General features: G+C 50.2%; 1 protein-coding gene across 1 annotated transcript in view; it reads left to right on the top strand.

Annotated features, from left to right (window-relative positions):
- The window catches only part of SHANK2 (SH3 and multiple ankyrin repeat domains 2), a 669,522-nt gene that overhangs the window by 221,511 nt on the left and 426,670 nt on the right, over positions 1–21,341 (top strand). The window contains exon 11 of the mRNA XM_011987076.1: positions 16,094–16,160. Within this exon, the coding sequence (XP_011842466.1) occupies positions 16,094–16,160 (67 nt within the window). The remainder of the gene's footprint in view (positions 1–16,093; positions 16,161–21,341) is intronic.

Below are 21,341 nucleotides of genomic sequence, written 5' to 3'. Positions count from 1 at the left end.
GGAGTGCAGTGGTGCAATCTCAGCTCTCTGCAACCTCCGTCTCCCAGGTTCAAGCGATTCTCCTGCCTCAGCCTCCCAAGTAGCTGAGATTACAGGCACCTGCCACCACACCCAGCTGATTTTTAGTATTTTTAGTAGAGATGGGATTTCACCATGTTGGCCAGGCTGGTCTCAAACTCCTGATCTCAGGTGATCCTCCCACCTCTGCCTCCCAAAGTGCTGGGATTACAGGTGTGAAGCACCACAGCCAGCCACTGACCACTTCTACCGCCATTCTCAGTCTTGTCATTTTGGGATAGGAGATGATGTTCCTGAGCAAACAACAACAGCCATGAGTCTTACTCCCTGGCCCGTAGAAGCTACAGACGCACTCACAGCTTCTGTGAAGCTGATGTCTCCAGTTCTTGGCCTGAGTCCTATAGAATCATTGCGTTTTTCCACCCTCTGGGCAAACAGATAATTAATTTTATTCTAATGATAGTAATGATGAGGTTGCAGAAAAGGAGGCCGGGCGCGGTGGCTCAATCCTGTAATCCCAGCACTTTGGGAGGCTGAGACAGGCAGATCACGAGATCAGGAGATCGAGACCATCCTGGCCAACATGGTGAAATCCCATCTCTACTAAAAAATACAAAAAACTAGCCGGGAGAGGAGGCGGGCGCCTGTAGTCCCAGCTACTCAGGAGGCTGAGGCAGGAGAATGGCGGGAACCCGGGAGGCGGAGCTTGCAGTGAGCTGAGATCCAGCCACTGCACTCCAGCCTGGGCGACAGAGCGAGACTCCGTCTCAAAAAAAAAAAAAAAGAAGTTGGGGGGCAAATAAAGTTTAAAACCACCTACTTCACGCACACAATTAGCCAAAATTAAGAAGATGGACAGTGCCGCATGTTGTCTGTAAAAATGTGGAGTAACTGGGGCTTGAAATGGTAACCCCTGCTCTGAAAAGAAGGCAGCATTTTTGTTTTTGTTTTTGTTTTGAGACAGAGTCTCTCTCTGTTGCCCAGGCTGGAGTGCAATGCTGGGATCTTGGCTCACTGCAACCTCCACCTCCCAGGTTCAAGCTGGGGCAATAGAGCAAGACTCCATCTCAAAAATAAAACAAAACAACAACAACAACAACAACAACAAAAAAACCTTTTCCCACTCTGTGCTTAAGGCCTGTGTGTTTCATGGCATGTACTTAGCTGAATTAAAACAGTACAGAAAATTAGGGGAAAGAGGCATGTGGAGAGCCGTGCGTGTGGAGTGGCTTTGGAAGTCTGGGGGTGAATGCTGATCTTCTGCGTGTGACATGACTTATGGGAGCACACCCTTCGTTTCTGCAAATGCTGAGGTGTTTAGAGAGGGATGCATCATCATGGCTTAGCAAAAATCGAATTATGTGCACATGTGCCCCCCAGCACACACACACACACACGCCACACCAAGCAACATGTAAACAGTTGTGTAATCCAGTTTGGAAGTGTTTTGATTTTCATTGCTCTATTCTTCCAATGTTTCTTTTTTTGAGATGGAGTCTCGCTCTGTTGCCCAGGCTGGAGTGCAATTGTGCAATCTTGGCTCACTGCAACCTCTGCCTCCTGGGTTCAAGTGATTCTGCTTCCTCGGCCTCCCAAGAGGCTAGAATTACAGGTGTCCGCCACCATGCCTGGCTAATTTTGTATTTTTAGTAGAGATGCAATTTTGCCAGTTTGGCCAGGCTGATCTTGAACTCCTGACCTCAAGTTATCTGTCCGCCTCAGCCTCCCAGAGTGCTGGGATTACAGGTTTGAGCCACCAGAGCCAGACTATTCTTTCAACCTTTTCAGTGGGTGTGACACTTTTCATAACTGGATCATGGGGGTGGGAGAGGCAGTGATTGCTTCCACTCCTGCGTGTTCATCTGTGACAATTGAGTGTGCAATAGCCTCTTTCTACCCTCTGCTCCCTGAAAACAGACCACGTGAGGGGAGAGATTCTCCAGCCTCGTGCAGGTCCCAGACACCTCTGACCTGGGTGTTTGCTGGGGACCCTAGGCGTCCCTGAGGAAGGCAAAGAGATTCTGCATACTCTTGTGCTAAGCAAGTTGTTCTGGGTGGAATGGTGTCCCCCTGAATTCCTATGTTGAAGCCCTAAGCCTCAGCACCTCTGAATGTGACTGTAGTTGGAGATGGGACTTTGAAGAGATAATTAAGTTAAATTGAGATCACTAGGCTGGGCCCTAATCTGATATGACCAGTGTCCGTATAAGAAGAGGAGATGAGGACACAGACACACAGAGAGGGACTGTCGTGTGAGGACACAGAGAGAAAGCGGCCCAAAGTAAGCCAAGGAGAGAGGCCTCAAGAGGACCCAGCCCTGCGACGCCCTGGTCTCAGACTCCAACCTCCAGGACAGTGAAATGAGAAGTGTCTGTGGCTTAAGCCGCCTGGTCTGTGGTGCTTAGTGACGGCAGCCTGATCAAACTCATGCACAAGCGTACCCCGCTGTCAGCCGTGATTTCTTTCTTTGGTTACTGTCCTGCAGAAAATGGTATTCAATGTTTGCTTCAGAACCAAATCTCATTGCTAATCTCCCTCTTGCCTTTTTTAAGCAGGGAGGCTGTGCCTGGGCTGTTGCACAAGAGAACTTTCTGTAGTTAGAGCCACATGAGGCCGTGTGTGTAATGCCTGCCTTCCCCTAGGCTTTGGAATTGAATGGACAGGGCCTTCCTTTACGCAGTGAAGAAATCTCACTCGCTTGAGCTCTCAGAGCCTGTTTTCTGATCTGCAGAACAAGGATCATGACAGCTCTACTTCCTCAAGGCATGCCATGAGGGTGGAATTCAGAGACTGTATTTAGATGCTGGGCTGCATGTCGTGTTGGGTAAACATGGGTAGTTATCATTAAGATCAGCTTGATCACTCTGCTCATCATTACAGCACGGGAAAGCCAGCCTAGCAACATCGGTAATCCCCAAAAATCTCCTCTTCTCACAACAGACTCAGCCTCCCTCATTCTGTGCCGTGAGTCTAGGGTTCCTGGAGGCCAAGCAGAAAAATCTAACTGCCCTCTGGGCTCACGGCTTTCTAGCCTCCGAGTCCCACCAGAGCCACTCTCCTGAAAACCATTCCGCTGCAAACATCAAAGAACTGTTGCTTTTCTATCAAGATTTCTGGGAGCAAATGATGTCCTTCAATGCCATCACTATTTCACAGGAAAAATTTACATCTTATTGGCAAATCCTTCTGGGAGACGGAGGTTGCATTCGGTCCACATGAAATAATTATTTCCCATTCTTTTGTGTGTTTGTTAAACTTTCACTCTGATGTTTTTTGAGGTTTTTATTCCCTTAACTGCCATACGTATTTCACAGGACAGAGGACTGGATAATACTGCCCGGAAGGTCTCTTCTACCCTAAGAGGGGTGAGGGGAGGTGGCCTTCTCCAAGGAGGTGGCCGGTTTTTCCCCCGGCTGACATTTCAACATCTTGGCTGGAAGCTGAACGACTAAATGGAGGTAGATCCGTTCGGTCGTGGTTTGACTTTGATATTGATGAGGTCAGAAAATTCCAAATGCTGAAAGTGATTTTCCTCTCATACATGATCCCCCCATGCCAACCCCTGGTTCAGTTTCAGCATTTCGTTTGTAATGAGAGTCACCTTGGTGCTGAAGCCCAGCATCCTTGGGAGGTAACTTGCCAATATCAATGCAGCTCTGGAGGCCTGTCCGAATCCCAGATTGCTGTGCAGCCTTCGGAGCTTCTGCTCGATCCCAGGACCAAAAGGACAAGGTCAACCAGAAGGTCACCCAGAACACCCGCGGATCCCCATGACCGTGTCTGAGCTGCAGTCATGGCACAATTGCAGATTGGAACTGTGGCAGGAAAAAAAGTGCAGCCACTCCCAGGCACAGGCAGAGTCTGTTTTCCTCCTTGGCAGCGTGACTTGCTGTCTACGTGGAGCATTGTCCTGAGGACACCGTGTAAGGAAGCCAGCCTGGTCTGCTGGGGGATGGGAGGATGCATGGAAGAAAACAGATGTGTTCCAGCCAACCACGAGGCCCATGTGAGGCCATCCCGCACCTGCCAGCCAGGCTGACCCTCCACTTAAACGTAGTCATGTGAGGGAGTCCAGAGCAGCAGTCCTCAGACCCATGCGGCCCTTAGTTTTAGGGTGTTCTCTCAGGCACAATCTGTTTCACTGCTGCACTAGCAGGCAAAGTTCACTTTTCTTCCCAGTCTATTAAGATTTTTTAAAATTTTTTTATTTTTTATTTTTTTATCTTATTTGTTTGTGAGACGGAGTCTTGCTGTGTCACCCAGGCTGGAGTGCAGTGGCGCGATCTCTGCTCACTGCCAGCTCTGCCTCCTAGGTTCATCCTGTTCTCCTGTCTCACCCTCCCAAGTAGCTGGGACTGCAGGCGCCCGCCACCACGCCTGGCTAATTTTTTTGTACTTTTACTAGAGACGGGGTTTCACTGTGTTAGCCAGGATGGTCTTGATCTCCTGACCTTGTGATCTGCCTGCCTCGGCCTCCCAAAGTGCCAGGATTACAGGCATGAGCCACTGCACCTGGCCTTTGTTTTTTGTTGTTTTTGTTGTTGTTTGTTTTTTGTTTTTTGAGATGAAGTCTCACTCTGTCACCCAGGCTGGAGTGCAGAGTGCAATGGTGTGATCCCGGATCACTGCAACCTCCACCTCCCAGGTTCTAGAGATTCTCCTGCCTCAGCCTCCTGAGTAGCTGGGATTACAGGCTTGTGCCACCATGCCTGGCTAGTTTTTGTATTTTTAGTAGAGATGAGGTTTTACTATGTTGGCCAGACTGGTCTCGAATTCCTGACCTCAAGTGATCTGCCTTCCTTGACCTACCAAATTGTTGGAATTACAGGCATGAGCCTCCATGCCTGGCCCAGTCTATTAAATTTTATCATGAATCTATGTTGTCGTATCCAATGTGTTTTGATAAAATATTTATCCAAAATCCGATCCTGCAACTGTCAAATATGATTATGTAGATTTCCCCTGCTTAACTGCTAATGCAATGAATTATATTCGTCGATTTTCTTATTTCTGAAGTAAACCCCCCTGGCAATGATATCATCTCCTTAGTATATGGATCTCTGCATTCAATTTGGTGATACTGAATGGTGCTGTTTTAAGTCATTTGCCAATTATTATTTGCCAATTAACTTTTAATTCTCATGATAGTCATAGACGAATCATACCTGAATTATTATCCCCAGTTTCTGGAGCCTGACGGCGGGGAGGTTGTCTGTGGTGTCGGTGCTAGAAAGCTCCCTCTGGGGCTGTCCAGTGTCCAAGCCTGTGGCCCTGACCACTGCATGGTGCTGCCTGAGTGAAGTCTGGCCACAGCCCAGGGGGTCCCCTTCGCTCCGCCATGGGAGGGGTGCTGGGGGCTGGACCTGCTCCACCTTCTGTGGGACTGAGGGGCTGTTTCATCCCCAGCCTCTGGGGATACCGGCAGAGACCTAAGCAAGTCTTGCTCAAATGCTCAGGGTCCTCCTCTAACCTGGGAGGCTCATTGGGTCACCCGGTATGGAACTACTCCTACAACAGCTTCCCAGTCCTCAGCTGCCTCCTCTGGCTGGGGCCCTGGCCCACGATGCCCCTGAGCCAGCACTTCAGGAGGTGTGGACGTTGCTTGCATCAGTCCCACCTCTATCTGGTCAGCCCTGCCAAGGTAGGTATAAGGTCCTGGAGCAACCAGGGGCTTCTCGGTAATATACATCGATTTGCAAAGGCCCTGGCCCCGTATGGGGTTTTAACAAAGCCCCAGGGAGCTCTTCTGGAACCACAGAGGCCTCAACTGCCTCTCCAGACTCTGGGCTTTAGCCTGGAGATGGGCAGAGACTCCCTTGGAGTTTGCAGGGGAGCTCGGCGACCCCTGACCTTGGTGAGCCAGGAGCCCAGGTGCCCTCCCTGCCATGTTTGGAGGATGCTTGTAATTAAAACATCCTCACCAGGCCCTGGGGTCTTTGGGCATCAGTGGCTTCCTGAGTTGCCACAGGAGTCTGAAATAGATGAAGCTTCGTCATCTGGAAGGAAACAAAGACAGGGACATCCCAAGCCCTCGGTTTCCCTTGTGCCTTTCCGAGGAGCCGTTTTCCAGTTGCAGCGAGGAGGTGTCAGGATCACAGAGCTACCTCTAAATAGCTCTCGGTGTCAGGAGGCACATTTCGTTTTGGCAAGAGAAGGAGGCTTCGCTGGGGCAGTGGAGTGGCTTTCCTCCGAGTTCTGGCTGCGGATCCCAGGAGCTTGTTGCGCGAGTGATGAGGAGAGAGGTGGCCTCCACCCTCGCCCGGGCTCTGCCTCTTGGCGTCAGGGAACAGGTCGCATTGTGGGTACTGCAGCGAGGCCACAGCCTCTCCAGGGCCCTGGCCACCCGAGAGCCACTCTCAAAGGTGACAGTCCCGTTCCATGGCGTCCTCACCACTGTGAAGATCACTCCCATGCATTGCCCATCTCCCAGCCCCGAGCAGGAAGGCAGGGCTTTGTGGCACCTTGTCGGAGCCCGGGGCTGGCCTGCGTGACAGGTGCAACAGGCTGGACACTGTCTTAGTCTGTTCAGGCTGCCATCACAAAATACCATAAACTGAGCTGGGTGCAGTGACTCAATCCTGTAATCCCAGCACTTTGGGAGGCCGAGGCCGGCCGATTACTTGAGGTCAGGAGCTTGAGATCAGCCTGGCCAGCATGGTGAAACCCCGACTCTCTGCTAAAACTACAAAAAATTAGCCAGGCATGGTGGCAGGCACCTGTAATCCCAGCTACACAGGAGGCTGAGGCAGGAGAATCGCTTGAACCAGGAGGTGGAGGCTGCAGTAACAGGAGATTGTGCCATAGCACTCAAGCCTGGGCGACAAGAGCAAAACTCTGTCTCAAAATAAATAAATAAACTGGGTGGCTTATAAACAATAGGCATGGATCTGTTATAGCTTCAGAGGCTGTGAGTTCAAGATCAAGGGCCAGCAGATGGGCTGTCTGATGAGGGTCCGCTTCCTGGACGGCGGTCTTCTTGCTGTGTCCTCACATGGCGGAAGGGGCAAGGCTCTCTCTGGGGCCTCTTTTCCAAGGGCACTAATCTCATTTATGAGGGCTCCACCCTCATCATCTTATCACCTCCCAAAGGCGCCAGCTCCTAACACCCTCACAGTGGGGTTTCCATTTCAACACATGAATTCGGAGGGGGCCTCAAATATCCAGACCATGGCAGAAATCCGCATGGCCCCTGGGCTCAGGGAGAATCATTTCGTCATTCAGAATGCAGGCTTACACGAAGCAGGAAGAGCGTCACAGCAGGCCAAGTTCAGTGCTAGCTGGTATAGGATGTGGCACTTTGTGGTGTTCAGTGAAGGGTGGGTGGCTTAAGCCCAGGAAAGGTATTTTCCACACAATGCTGGAGCCATCTAGGGAGCTGTCTTGAAAGGAGTTGCCTGATATAATGGGAGCAGTGGAATTCAGATCCTCGGAGAAACCAGACAGCCCCAGGTCCTCCTTGCCTGCCTGTCTGTCTGGCTCATTTCCCGCCATCAAGCCAGTCCAAGTCCCGAGTCCCAGTGGGGCTGTCCTTACTCCTGGCATCATCCCACTCCACCTTCCACCATCCTGAGACCATGCCATGCCTAAGAGCACCCAGGCTGTTCCTCGCATTTCCCCACTGTATTAGTCCGCTTTCACGCTGCTGATAAAGATATACCTGAGACTGGGAAGAAAAAGGTTTAATGGACTTACAGTTCTACATGGCTGGGGAGGCCTCACAATCATGGTGGAAGGCAAGGAGGAGCAAGTCACATCTCACATGGATGGCGGCAGGCAAAGGTGCTTGTGCAGAGAAACTCCCCTTTTTAAAACCACCAGATTGACTGGGCATGATGGCTCATGCCTGTACTCTCAGCACTTTGGGTGGATTACTTGAGGTCAGGAGTTTGAGACCAGCCTGCCCAACGTGGTGAAACCCCATCTCTATTAAAAATGGAAAAATTAGCCAGGTGTGGTGACGGGTGCCTGTAATCCCAGCTACTCGGGAGGCTGAGGCAGGTGGTGAACCTGGGAGGTGGAGGTTGCACTGAGCCGAGATCACGCCACTGCGCTGAAACTCAAGTCACTCAAGGTGACAAAGTTAGACTCCATTAAAAAAAAAATCATCAGATCTTGTGAGACTTATTCACTATCACGAGAACAGCACGTGAAAGACTGCCCCCATGATTCCGTCATCTCCCAACAGGTCCCTCCCACGACACATGGGAATTATGGGAGCTACGAGATGAGATTTGGGTGGGGACACAGAGCCAAGCCTTGTCACCCGCTTTGGTCTTTAAGTTCCTCAGAGGCTGAGAGTGCAGCTTTTTAGGTGAGGCATGGGATTGCAGTCCACACCACCTGCAGAACCTGAGCAGGTAGCTTCACCTGCTGGCTGGTCAGCCCCCAGCCTGCCTGCACCTCCTAAACACGCTCTGGCCCTGTGTGCACCAAGCACTGTCCTTTGGCATGAGACTCAGATAATTTCCAGGCACCCACCGTGTGGTGGTCTGATCCTTCTCACCACTTGTTACTCGAGTGGTTCATTTCTGAGTTTGTGGGGCAGGCAACACCAAGCCAGGAACAGGTGCCCCCATGAAGTCTACGGGTGTCCTTGATGGGGTGGGTGCAAGGACTGGGTGGATAGCAGGGGCTGCCTAATTTAATACAGATTAGGGGAGTGAAGGAAGCACCACATACGAGGGTCTCTGCTGGGAATTTGGGGTGCTGCTCCTGGAATGGGCTTCACCTGCTTACACAGCATCAAAGTGCTGCATTTTGGGGAGAAGGAGGGTTTGGGGCTCAACAGAGCTCAGGGCTCTAGGAAGATGTTCAGGTGGCATTTTCACTGGTTTTGCGGGGCTTTGCATCTGGCCCACAGCACCTTCTCCTGGTACTCCAAAGCTGGACGATGGATTAAGAAGAGAGGGGACGGGAAGTCTCTGCACTGTTGCAATGCAGGTGGCAAAAGAGACAACAGGGCCCCAGGAGTCAGGGCTTCCAGCCAGTGGTCATGCACAGAGTGTGTGGCAGGGGTCTGGACCGACCTCGAGCCCTGGGGCCCCAGCCCCTCCTGGACAAGCCCTGGGCACCCATACTGTCTTTCCCAGTGACGCTTGCCAGGGATGAGTGTGATGGATCGAGTCCCTAGTCTTTCTATGATCCTAAGTCCTAGTGGGCTGTGATTGTCATATTATAGGCTTTGAAGATGTGCTTCAAAGCTTGAGGCTAAGATAATGTTTATTTTATTTTATTCTATTGTATTCTATTCTAATTTACTTTATTTTATTTTATTTACTTTATTTTATTTTGAGACAGAGTCTTGCTCTCTCATCCAGCCTGGAAGGCAGTGGTGCAATCTCGACTCTCTGCAACCTCCACCTCCCGGGTTCAAGCAACTCTTCTCCCTCGGCCTCCTGAGTAGCTGGGATTACAGGCGCCAGCCACCACGCCCAGCTAATTTTTGTATTTTTAGTAAAGATGGGGATTCACCATGTTGGGAAGGCTGGTCTTGAACTCCTGACCTCAGGTGATCCACTCACCTCGGTCTCCCAAAGTGCTGGGATTACAGGCATGAGCCACTGAGCCTGGCCGGCTAAGTTAATGTGAGGTGTAAGCATTTGAGGTGCTAAGGAGGAGATGGTTGTCAATTTTTGAGTTAGGAGAATAGATGGAGAGTCTGCCTTCTCCCCCAGTTGGTAGATCAGTGGAGTGGGGCCATGCTGTCCCCTGGGCTTGGCTCCCGAGATGCACTGCCCTGCAGAGTGGCTCCTGTTGGCAAAAAAAAAAAAAAAAGTGTGAGCTCCCTCTTGACATTCCTGCATCTTTAGGGGTCCCTGTGGCCCTGAGTGCCAAGAGCAGAGCCCCCAGCTCCTGGCAAGGTGTCCATCTGCTTTCCTCTACTTGTTAATCCCAGTGCCATCTCTTGCAGGGGGCTTTGCCAGCACCAGCAAAAGGTCCCCATCTCAGATATGATTGCTTCATTCCAGGAAAACCCAGTTTACGGCACCGAGGACTTACAACTGGGGGTGATTCCCACAAGAACTCATCCTGTGGTGCCCTCATCACACAAAACTTCAGCCATCGATGCTGCCTGGAACTGTGGATCACACTTCAAATGCAGGATGTCATTCATAAGGTCACAGCAAAGGCTCCAGAAAGTGATGCTAACTCTGTCTCGGGGCAAGAGCTAAGGGGAGTCCCCTGAGAGGCAGCCCCCAGGGGCACAGCAAGAAAGCCCAGTTCTGAGGGAGACAGGTGGGGAGGCGGCGGGAGCTGGGACCTGGGCCCCACGCTTGGCTGAGAGAGGCCAGCGAGGGAGGACGCCCTCTGCATCTTCCCTGGAGGCCCCGCCTCTCCCTTTCCTTTGAAATCCACAGAAGAGAAACACAGACTGTTGCTTTGTGTTACATAACTCTTGTTTAAATGTCCATAAAAGGCCTTCCTCCTTCCCAGCCAGCAGATGCGGAAGTGAGAATTAGGATGATTTAGAATGCCAGTGAGGCGTCTCATACAAATGCCCAGTGTGGTGCAGTGACACTGCCTGGGTGGCCGCCTGCTGCTCTGCTGTCCAGTGGCGTGGCACAGAACTGGCTGCCCGTCATCCGAATTCTCCCAGCCTCCTGTCTGTCCAAGGGTGCCGGCCAGGCCTCAGCCATGGAGACATCCTGCCTGTTGCTGTTTTTCAGGGCTCCCTGGTATTGTCTGTCCCCAGATGCTTTCCAGGGCCGTGGTTTCTTGTCACCTCCTCACTGCAGAAGCCAGGGTTCCCTTTGCTTCACGTGTGGATTCCTCCCATGACCTGCCAGTCGGTGCCTTCTGCGCTGACCTCTGACCTTCCTCCCTCCACACATCCATCTTGCCCGTCTTGCTGGCACATTCACCACGTCTGACATTCATCCTGCTAACCTTTGCCTGAGCTGTAACCCCCGCCAGGTGCTCCTTCTCCAGGTACTCCAAAGCTGGTGATGTCTTATGAAGGGAGGTGACAGGAAGTCTCTTTGCATCCCGCGGGGGTGAGGGGCTCCTTCCTGCTCTGGGTTTCTTTAAACCCTGACATTTCTCCCTCAAGGTTGCATCATGGTTGTACCCCGCAGGCAGGCATCTGTCTGTATTACCGAAATGTTGTTTGAAACAAGGAAGGAGGAGGACAGTTGAATTAATGGGGGGAAAACAGGTGAGCTGTAGAGAGCTGAGTTCTCATTTCTTCACTGGCTCCCCTCCAGGCCTCTGGGGCTCTGAAAAACCTGGACAAAGCAGCATCTGTTCTTACAGGACTTGTCCTTCCCCTGCGCAGGGCACTTTTCACCATAGAAGATCCTGTGGGTGCCCAGCCTGAGTGTGGCTTGTCATAACCCTCGAGAATAATTTGTCATTTGTTTCTTGTGCTTCTATGTTTTACAAAGGTGTGTGACCTGTGATTATATCATAACTTTTTTAAAAAACGCCCTAGTCCGTGAAAATGACAGCATATTATGTGCTAAGGTGATTAGATGAAGATTTTGAACCCAAACGGCTTGAGTGAATGTCTTGGCTTCGGTGCTGACTGTGATGTGGAGCAAGTTTCTTAATTGCTCTGTGCCTCAGTTTCCCCCTCTGTCGAGTAGAGATAATGGTGCCCACTTCATAGAGCTGTTAAGATCAAAAGAGGTCGCTCCTGGGAACTCAGAGCAGCGTGTGGCACCTGAGCCCCGGCTGTATCTCTGCTATGAGTGTTCTTTTCGCTACTATGTACACCTGCAGCCACAGAGACAGACCCCACACTCTGCCTTCCTCATGTCACCCAGACCAGCAGCCTGACAACAGCTGGACAACACTGAGCAATGCCGAGACATCACATAAGAGCCAGTTCCCTCTTCCTTCTCCCAGAAGGCTTTTCCTGGGAACCTGTGATAAGCCAAGCATAGGGCAGGCAGTGCCAGAGGACAGGCAGGAAGCTGCTTTCTGCCAAGAGGATTTTCTAGGCCTTGAAATCATCAAGGGGAGAAACAGTCAGGCAATTATCACAAGTAAACGTTTGCATTGTTCTCATTTGCATTTTGAGCTGAGTCCTTTAGACCAGCAGGGAGGTGCCTGGGCTTAAGCTCCTAGGGCTTTTCTTTGGAAGGAGAATCCCGGAATCACTAGGGGATGGTCCACGTGTGTGTTACTTCAGCAGCTGTCCTAGGTGTGCGTTCAAGTGCAGACGTGGCTGTGCACTTGTATGTATCTGACTGTGCATTTTTGTGGGGTACTGGGTGAACTGGGGAGTGGGTTACCTTTACAATGAGCAGTCTGCAGTGTTCGAAGATGTAGTCAGTCATCATTTTTCTAACCATAGCAACCTTTTTTTTTTTTTAAGACCGAGTCTCGCTCTGTCACCAAGCTGGAGTACAGTGGCACGATCTTGGCTTACTGCAGTCTCCACTTACCAGGTTCAAGTGATTCTCCTGCCTTAGCTTCCAGAATGGCTGGAACTACAGGTGCATGCCACCACACCCAGCTAATGTTTGTATTTTTAATAGAGACAGAGTTTCACCATGTTGGCCAGGATGGTCTCTGTCTCTTGACCGTTGATCCGCCTGCCTCAGCCTCCCGAAGTGCTAGTATTACGGACGTAAGCCACAGAGCCTGGCCCATAGCAAACTCTTTTAGGGTTGATTGGCCACGTGCCAGGCACTGCTCTAAACCTTTACTTGTGAGATCTCAATAAATCCACACACCAAACTCATTTCACAGGTGAGAAAACCTAGGTTTGTGGATTACACGTAATGCCCAGTGTCACATAGTACAAGTCTGGATTTACACCCAGGCAGCCCGGGCCAGAGCCCAAGCCCTCCACCTCTGTGGCAGCGTCCCTCTGCCAGTCCGCCAGTTTCACCTCAGGCATTCGGCAAGGGCTGGTCTGTAGGAATGCGGGAGAGATGCCTGGGCCTTGTGGGCAGAGAGGCCTCGGGCCATCCTGGAGCCAGCACAACCATCAAGGCCCTGGAGAAGGAAATGTCTGGCTCAGCCTGAGCAGGCCAGGGCATGGGTCCACATTGCTTAAGTTGAGTTCCCAAAGCTGAGCTGGAGGTGTGTTGTAGGAAGAGGTGGTCTCCCTCTGGGAGGAGGGCACCTCGGCTTCTATCTCTCTGAATGTGGCCTGGAGACATGCTTATCTCTAAAGCCACCTTTTCTACCTTTGTGCCCAAGGGAAACCACCACTCAGGAAGCTTCCCCCACATTCTCCCACTGCTATGAAGAAATACCTGAGACTGGGGGAAAAGAGGTTTAATTGATGCACAGTTCCGCATGGCTGGGGAGCCCTCAGGAATCTTACAGTCGTGACATAAGGCACCTCTTCACAGGGTGGCAGGAGAATGAGTGTCAGCAGGGGAAATGCCAGACACTTATAAAACCATCAGATCTCATGAGAACTCCCTCACTATCACAAGAACAGCATGGGGGAAACAGCCCCCGTGATTTAATTAGCTCCCACTGGGTCCCTCCCTCAACACATGGGATTATGGGGATTATGGGGACTCAAGATGAGATTTGGGTGGGGACACAGCTGAACTATCTCACCCCGCAACTCTGCCCTGTGGTCCTGCCACAAGTCTTTGGGCAGAGACCATCTAACTCTTGAAACCACAAGGGGTGGATCTGATGATCTCTGAATTTCTTTCAGGGTTGTTTTGCCTTCTTCTTGAAGAGTGACATACATTTGTGACCAAATAGCTCTATCACCCTCTTCTGTCAAATCCAAAACGTCCGACAGTCTTCTTTAATTTGTTTTATCTCCGTCCCCTTCTGTTCAAACTGGCAGTGTTCCTGCTCTTATAATCTCATACATTATCAAGTGATGTTCCAGCCATACCCTTGGTGTTCGTTTTGTTGCAATGTGGATAGGCTTTTTCATTTTTTGCCATATGGATAGACTAAGAATCTTCCAAATCTTCCAGCTCTGGTTCCTTTTTGCTTCACAATTCCTTCTTTGATTCATCTCTCTCCTTTTGCATTTTACTATAAGCAGTCAGGAGGATCCAGCTGCTCCTTCAACACTTTGCTTAGAAATCTCCTCAGCTAAATATCTGATTTTATCGCTCACAAACTCTACCTTCCACAAAAATACCAGAACAGTTGAGCCAAGTGCTTTGCCACTTTAGAACAAGCATCACTTTTCCTCCAGTTTCCAGTAACGTGTTCTTCATCTCCATCTGATATCTCAGCAGAATCATTCTAACATTCATATTTCTAGCATGCACCTCAAAACTCTTCCAGCCTGTAATCATTACCCTGTTCCAAAGCAATTCCATAATATTTTTAGATATTTGGGTTTTTTTCACCAACACCATATTTATTAAAAATATATATATGTGTGTGTGTGTGTGTGTGTGTGTGTGTGTGTGTGTGTGTGTGTATTTGGCCAGGCACAGTGGCTCATGCCTGTAATCTCAGCACTTTGGGAGGCAGGCCGATCACTTGAGGCCAAGAGTTTAAGATCATCCTGGCCAACATGGCAAAACTCTGTCTCTACAAAAAAAAAAAAAAAAAAAAAAAAGGAAAAAATATATATGTTAATTAGCCAGACATGGTGGCACATGCCTGTAATTCCAGATACTTGGGAGGCTGAGGCACAAGAATCACTTGAGCCTGGGAGGCAGAGGTTGCAGTGAGCCAAGATCACACCACTGCACTCCAGCCTGGAGGACAGAGCAAGACCCTGCCTAAAAAAAAAAAAAAAAAGTGTGTGTGTGTGTATATATGTATATTATGAGACATTTCAGAATAGACTGCTGCTGCCAACAGCCAATAATTCTAAATAAAGTCCTAACTTATTCCACAAATTTGAGCTTTAAAAATACTCTTTAGGAAAAACAAAATAAAAACAGAAGAGTGAAGACTTTCTGAGGAATATGACCTAAACGAAAGGTCCTTTGAGGCCTACAGATGCCCTAAGTAAGGAAGAAAAAACACAAAACCAAAAATCTCCCACCCTACCTTACCAGATCACCTCATACACACAAGAAGAAAGGTTGATTTAAATTAAACAAATGAAGTAAGCCCATGTTGGGAAGATGTTATAAATATTTGTTACAGCCACACCCCAGTCCTGACACTAAAGTTTGCATTTGTTTATAATTTATTGTAAATAATTGGCTCACAGGTTGGCCAATTTGAAATCAGTAGATAAAGCTGGAAACTCAGGCAGGAGTTGATGCCTCAGTCTTGAGGAGAAACTTCTTCTGTAGGAAACCTCGATTTCGGCTCCTAAGGCCTCCAGCTGATTGGATAAGGTCCACTTAAGGTTATGACTTGACATCAGCATATTGTAGATGTAAGTGTATTTCTGCAGGCTGGCATCTGAATGCCTGGCTCTTTTGTGGGTTGTGTGCATTGGTCCTGAGCCCAGTGTCTCTCCTTCTGAGGCACTGTGTGCCTTGCCCGTGTGGTCTCTGGTGCTGGTCTTCCTTCCAGGTCTCCATGGCCATCCTAGGAGACTTGGCTTTACCTGCGTGGCTGCTCGCCCATATCAAAGATCATGCATCTTTAGGCAACAGATCTGTGGGGCCTGAGTTGGAACAATTTCCTGTAGGTGATGGTTTTGGTGCCACCCATCTGGCTGTGCATCTATCTGTGGGTAGAATTTTTCCCACAGAACTGAAATCCGATAAGTTTTAAATGCTTTCTTTGAGGTTTCCCCCTCTCTCCAGTTATGTAGATTGGCATGCCTCTAATCGGATAAACAGGACTCCGGGGTGTGAGAGCTGGAACTAATCAAGCCCCGTGGGAACACTAGACATAGTCAATGGGGAGATTTCCAGACGCAGGCCTGGTTGAAACCTCAGCTGCTGTGTGGGTGATTTGCCCCACATGCCTTCTGGACAGAGGCCCCCACTCATATAGGTTGTAGAGCAATGACAACCTTATCATCATAGAACAGCCAGCTGCTTTGAGAGAAGCAAGTGTAGTGGTTGGCAAGTTCAGAGGATGAGTGTTGACGGATATTGCGGCTGCAATTTTAAGAGCTGTGATTGTACTCCTTTTGGTGTCAGGCCTTCAGTGATGTAATAGTGTATGAAGAAATCATTGTTCTGCAGGTGACACTTAACTTAATGTGATTTTCACTTTGCAGGTGGCCATAATAGCAGGCAACTTTGAGCTGGCAGAATACATCAAGAACCACAAGGAAACAGACATCGGTGAGTAGGCATGTGGAGAGACTGGTGGGATTTGGTTTAGAGATGCTGTGAGGGGTCACTCACCAGCTTTTTAAAATGCTCCTAAGATTGGTTTAGAGCCTGCTTTTAGCAAAACTTCACGTAGTATTAGCCCATATTCTGTCTCTGGTCTTAACTTTTTTAACTTATGGTGGGGATGGGGCTAAGGAAGACCTTAGGGGTTAGGCCGTCTGAAACGTGCTTCTCTAGAAGGATGATGTTCTAGTCTATTCTGACAGCCCCCATTGCAAGGTTTCTTTCCATGTGAACATCATTGATGTAGTAAAATGGCGAGAGGAACAGAAAGTGTGGAGTTCATGCTGAGGGTTGGCTCTGGGATTCCCTCTCTGATGTATGTGTCTGGTTTTCCCAATTAATGACAAAAATTGATACATGTCATTATGCATTTGTCCAAACTGGTAGAATGTACAAGCCCAAGAGTGAGGCCTGATGTAAACTGCGGACTTCGAGTGACTCTGTAGGCTCTCAGTTGTAACAAATGGCCCACTCCAGGGGGGTGTTGATGACTGGGGAGACCGCACGTGAGGGGCGGGGGCTCTCTGGGTAAGCTCTATTCCTTCTGCTTGGTTTTACTGTGAACCTAAAACTGCTCTAAAAATATGACATCTTTTTTAAAAATCTGAAAAGAAAAGAAATCAAACTGGAGAATGTGCTAAGCATCAAGCAATGGATGTAGGGCAACGGCTCTTGATTGCTAAAACCAATTAATTTGCAGCTGATTTAGATGTGTTTATTGGAAGGTGCCGTAACATCCACACTTCTATTTAGGCAAAGAGCTGGCGACCCGATGAGGGTGGAGAGAGAGCCAGTGGCATCCTCTCGACTCCCCTCGGTTGCCTCCGCTTCACTTCCTCCGCAGTTGTGCTGATGGCCGTTCCCCTTTTTAGTACCCCTTGTGCCAACCAGGAGGACAGTCTCTGGGGCTCCTCCTCTCTCCCATCGCCCTGCCATTGGCTGGGCCCAGTCTTGCAACTTGGACGAGCCCACTGGCCTGTTTCCTCCAGCCCCGCGCTTCCACAGGACCTGCAGCGGGGAGCAGTCCCATTGGACCGGCAGTGGTGAGCTTTCGAAGATGGCATCACCCCATCAAAGGGGTCCGGGGGGTGCTCCTGGGTGTCGTTTATTGCCTATGCCCCTCAGCTCATTTTTGGCATCAGGGAAAGCAGAACTGTGTGTTTGGCTGTCGAGGCTTTACCGTGTGGCATGTGTGCCCTGCGTCAACCACAGCCGATACCTACTGCACCTTGGAGAACTGCATGAGGATGCAGAGCCAGATGCACGGCTTGCATCATCAAGTACCTGTGCAGAGCCTCGGGGCCTCCCAAAGGCTGCGCCTGACACTGACGCGCACGTCCCTCCTGTGAGCCAGGGCAAATCACTTCATTGCTCTGAGATCCAGGGTTCTGCCAGGGCTGCCTCAGCACCTCCATGAACGCATTATAGAGATTGATGAGTTAATGTCTGCAGAGTGATTTAGAAAATGAGCTCTCAGAATGCCAGAGACCATCTCCCTGCTACCTCCCTAATATGAAAACTCAGCACACGGAATAGCTTTGGTTTGAGAGCTAAAAATATCGGCTGCTGTGAAGGGAGTGGGACTGTCTTGACCAGGGGCACACAGTGAAGAAGGGAGGTGAGGGAGCCTGAGCACAGGTCCCACCCATGACTGCAGGGGTTGTTGCTGGCAGCTCCACGGATCCTGAGTTGTGTGGGATGGTGACAAGCTCTGGGCTACCCTCATTGGGCTACCCTCACTGGGGCCTACACGGCAAAGAGGAAGGCGTGAAGTGGCTTCCTTATCCCTGCTCTCCACATGGAGCTGGGAGATACCGGGGCTGCCACCCCTGCCCCTAAGCATTGCCCCATGGAGTCACAGCCACCCTTCCTCCCTTCTGACAAAACTCTCCGATGGGCCGGGCACAGTTTCTCACGCCTGTAATCCCAGCACTTTGGGAGGCCGAGGCAGGTGGATCAAACTCCTGAGGTCAGGAGTTTGAGACCAGCCTGGCCAACATGGTGAAACCCCGTATCTACTAAAAATACAAAAATTAGCTGGGCACGGTGGCAGGCACCTGTAATCCCAGCTACTCGGGAGGCAGAGGCAGGAGAATCGCTTGAATCCGGGAGGTGGAGGTTGCAGTGAGGCAAGATTGCACCATTACACTCCAGCCTGGGCAACAAGAGCTAAACTCAGTCTCAAAAACAAAACAAACAAAACACCAGGATGACTTTCCAAGTCCGTTGAAGCACTGAGTTGATTTCACAACCCAGCGTGGGAGACGTTTGTTGTCTTTTCAGTTTTTAGATATAATTATTATTAATATCTTCCCTATTTATGATGCAGACACCTCTTTACAAACAGAGGGGTTTTCATTATTATAAAAGGAACGCCCATTTGTTGGGCGAATACATTTTAATTACCCTTTTCCTGTTCTGATCAATTATTTATTAGCTGTAAACAGCACCCCCCTATTGAGAAAGGGGGGATCCTCACTACAGGCTCACGTGGCTAACATATTTTGAAATGCCAGGATCGAGGTTTGAGTCTCTCATGTCTGTATGTTTGTAAACTACCCCAGTTCTGCAGGAAAGAAGCAGGACTGGCTTTTACAATCAGCTTACGCAGGGAGTCACTGTCTGTCGTTCCCTGCTCTTTGAACTTTCCCAGGGCCCCAAAGGGAAAGGATAGTTTAAAAAATCTGTACTTGCCCATGGGGTTCCTTGTGCATCTACAAAGAAGAATAAGAAGAGGAAAAAACCTCTTGTTTCATCTGAGTCGTCTAAGGGTTTGTGATTATGAACTAGCAAACTGGCATCAACGCAAACTGTGCCATTTAAATCATTGCGTTGAAAGTTTCCCAGAGAGAGAGATGAAGGGTGTGGAGGCTGTGAGTCCTTTAGGAACCTGACGCCTCTCAATGTGTTGATTGATCCAAGCACAGTGAATCTGTTGTAAAATCCTGAACTAATGCCTTCTTAACTAAACCTGTAGGTTGGAACCCAGTGGCTTCTCCCCTCCCCTGTGGTCACCCCCTCTTTGTATCGCCCCTATGGTGGGGCCAGGTGCTGGGTATGTGGTGGGGAGGGTCTCGTGCGCTCTTCCCCACTAGCTTGCGTGTTTTTTGCCTGCATGAGTCTTGCTAACTCCTGCATGTGGGTCTTTGCTCATTGTTTGAAAAAGCTGCCCTACTTCTGGGTGAATGAATGAATAACCACAGTGAAAACAGTTAGCGCTTACCAAGTACTACAGGCCAGCACTTCATGTACAGCATCACAACCATGTAAGCCTCCACGTCCAGATGCAGTTGTGATCTCCATGTGAAGAAGAGTCTAAGCGACATGGCACTGGGGGTGGGGCTCCCCGGAAGCTGACCTTGAGATGAGGATTTGAGGGTAAGCTGTTTATTGTGGAGGTGACATAGGAAGCACCAGCAGGGACTTAGGGAAGGAAGTCAGGGAAGGGCAGGGCGCCAGCCATACACATGTGTTCACGAGCAGTTGACTCTGTGGGCCCCTGAGGCTCAGGCCCCTGGGGTCCTCTGGGAACCTGCAGAAGGTGTGCCTGGGCATTATGAAGCAGTTCATGTATTTACCCACCAGTTCCAGCTCCTATGCGTGCTCCCTCTGGGTACCAAGACCTTCATCAGGGAATTGGGGAATTGCAAGGGCCTGTGGGGGTAAGCAGTGCACATACCCGGGAACAGTGAGTGCCAAGGGGATGCAGGCAGGGCACCAAGGGCATCTTACATTCAGGACTTTTCCAAAGCCACATGCTGGAGGAATTGGGCAAACCAGATTTCAACCCCACGTCCATCTGATGCTGAAGTACTTACCTTGAGAACCTGTCCTTTCAACCACCACACCCTGCTGCCTCCCTGGTGAAACTGAGAGAAACCTTCCACCATGCAAGAGCTGTAGGCGACAGTGTGGACTGGGACGAGGCAGGCTCAGGAGGCTTTACACAGGCTGGGCCTAGAACCAGAGCTGGGAAGCTGGGCGGAGGGAAGAGGAGGCTTCCTGGGCCACAGACCACCAACAGGGTGGTCCCCGCATAGTAAGAGGGGTCTCTCCTCTCTGCTTCCTCATCCAGGCTCCCTCGCTCTGGGATTACTAGAGCTAAGCATTTGTCAGCTCCCGGCCAGCTCCCCAGTTGTGCTTAGAAGGCAGGGGTGGGGCTGGAGGAGGATGAAGCTGAGACCGCATGGGGCAGAGCCTGGCAGCTGGAGAGAGTTGTCTGAGAATGGATGGAATGATGGACTGAGGTCCTGGCCTCATGGTTGTGCTGCCTGGCAGCCCCCGAGGGGAGCCTTTGCAGCTCACAGTGGTCTCTCACCAGGGCGGCTCAAGTTGCTCATCCTCTGAGCTTTCGAGAGAGGTCATGTTTTAGTCAGAACTGGTCCTGGCCACTCCTGTCCTCACCCGGTGCCCAGAGTAACTTCTCAGCCACAGAATCAGTTGTTTTCTCTGCAAATCCTAGATTCCTCTCCTTCCACCTTCCACGTTAACATTTCAAAGAGGAATTTCTTCTGTGACATTTCTCACCCACCGTGAAATATTCAGTTGTCACTGGCAATGTTCCTTCCCAGAATGCTCTTAGCAGTGTCAGGGTGAGGGTCCATCAGGGTCACCCAGGAGGCCTTCAGAGGGGAGATGCAGCCTGGCCCAATGCCCTGGGGGACGGAGACCGAGAGAGGGAGGGAGGAGGAGGACATGCTTTGGAGGCTGCAGAGTCACTTCCCTGGGATCACAGAACGAAAGAATTCCAACTGTGAGACCTTGGAGGCTGTCCACCCAGAGCACCAGCAGAAGAAACCAGCCCTGCCAACATGTTGATTTTGGACTTCTGGCCTTCAGAACTATGAGATAGTAAATTCTGGTTGTTTTAAGCCACTCCATTGGTGGTGGTTCCCACCAGCTGAGCGGGAAGAAATGGCTCCATTCTCTTTCCATCTGAAGAGGAGCCTGTGTGCACTGAGGATGACAGACTGCCTCTGCTAGAGGAGAAGCGTCCTTTCTCCCAGGCTGTACTTGCACATGTCAGGTACCTGAAATAGCAGGTCCTGAAGACGCCTGCACTCTCACCAGCTCCAACTCCTACGTGGTCACCACCTTCCCGTGACAACTCTTTTTTTTTTTTTTTTT

This window comes from Mandrillus leucophaeus, unplaced genomic scaffold (genome assembly GCF_000951045.1).
Source record: "Mandrillus leucophaeus isolate KB7577 unplaced genomic scaffold, Mleu.le_1.0 Scaffold30, whole genome shotgun sequence".
Lineage (NCBI taxonomy): Eukaryota > Metazoa > Chordata > Mammalia > Primates > Cercopithecidae > Mandrillus > Mandrillus leucophaeus.
This window is presented reverse-complemented; position numbering and strand designations above follow the sequence as displayed.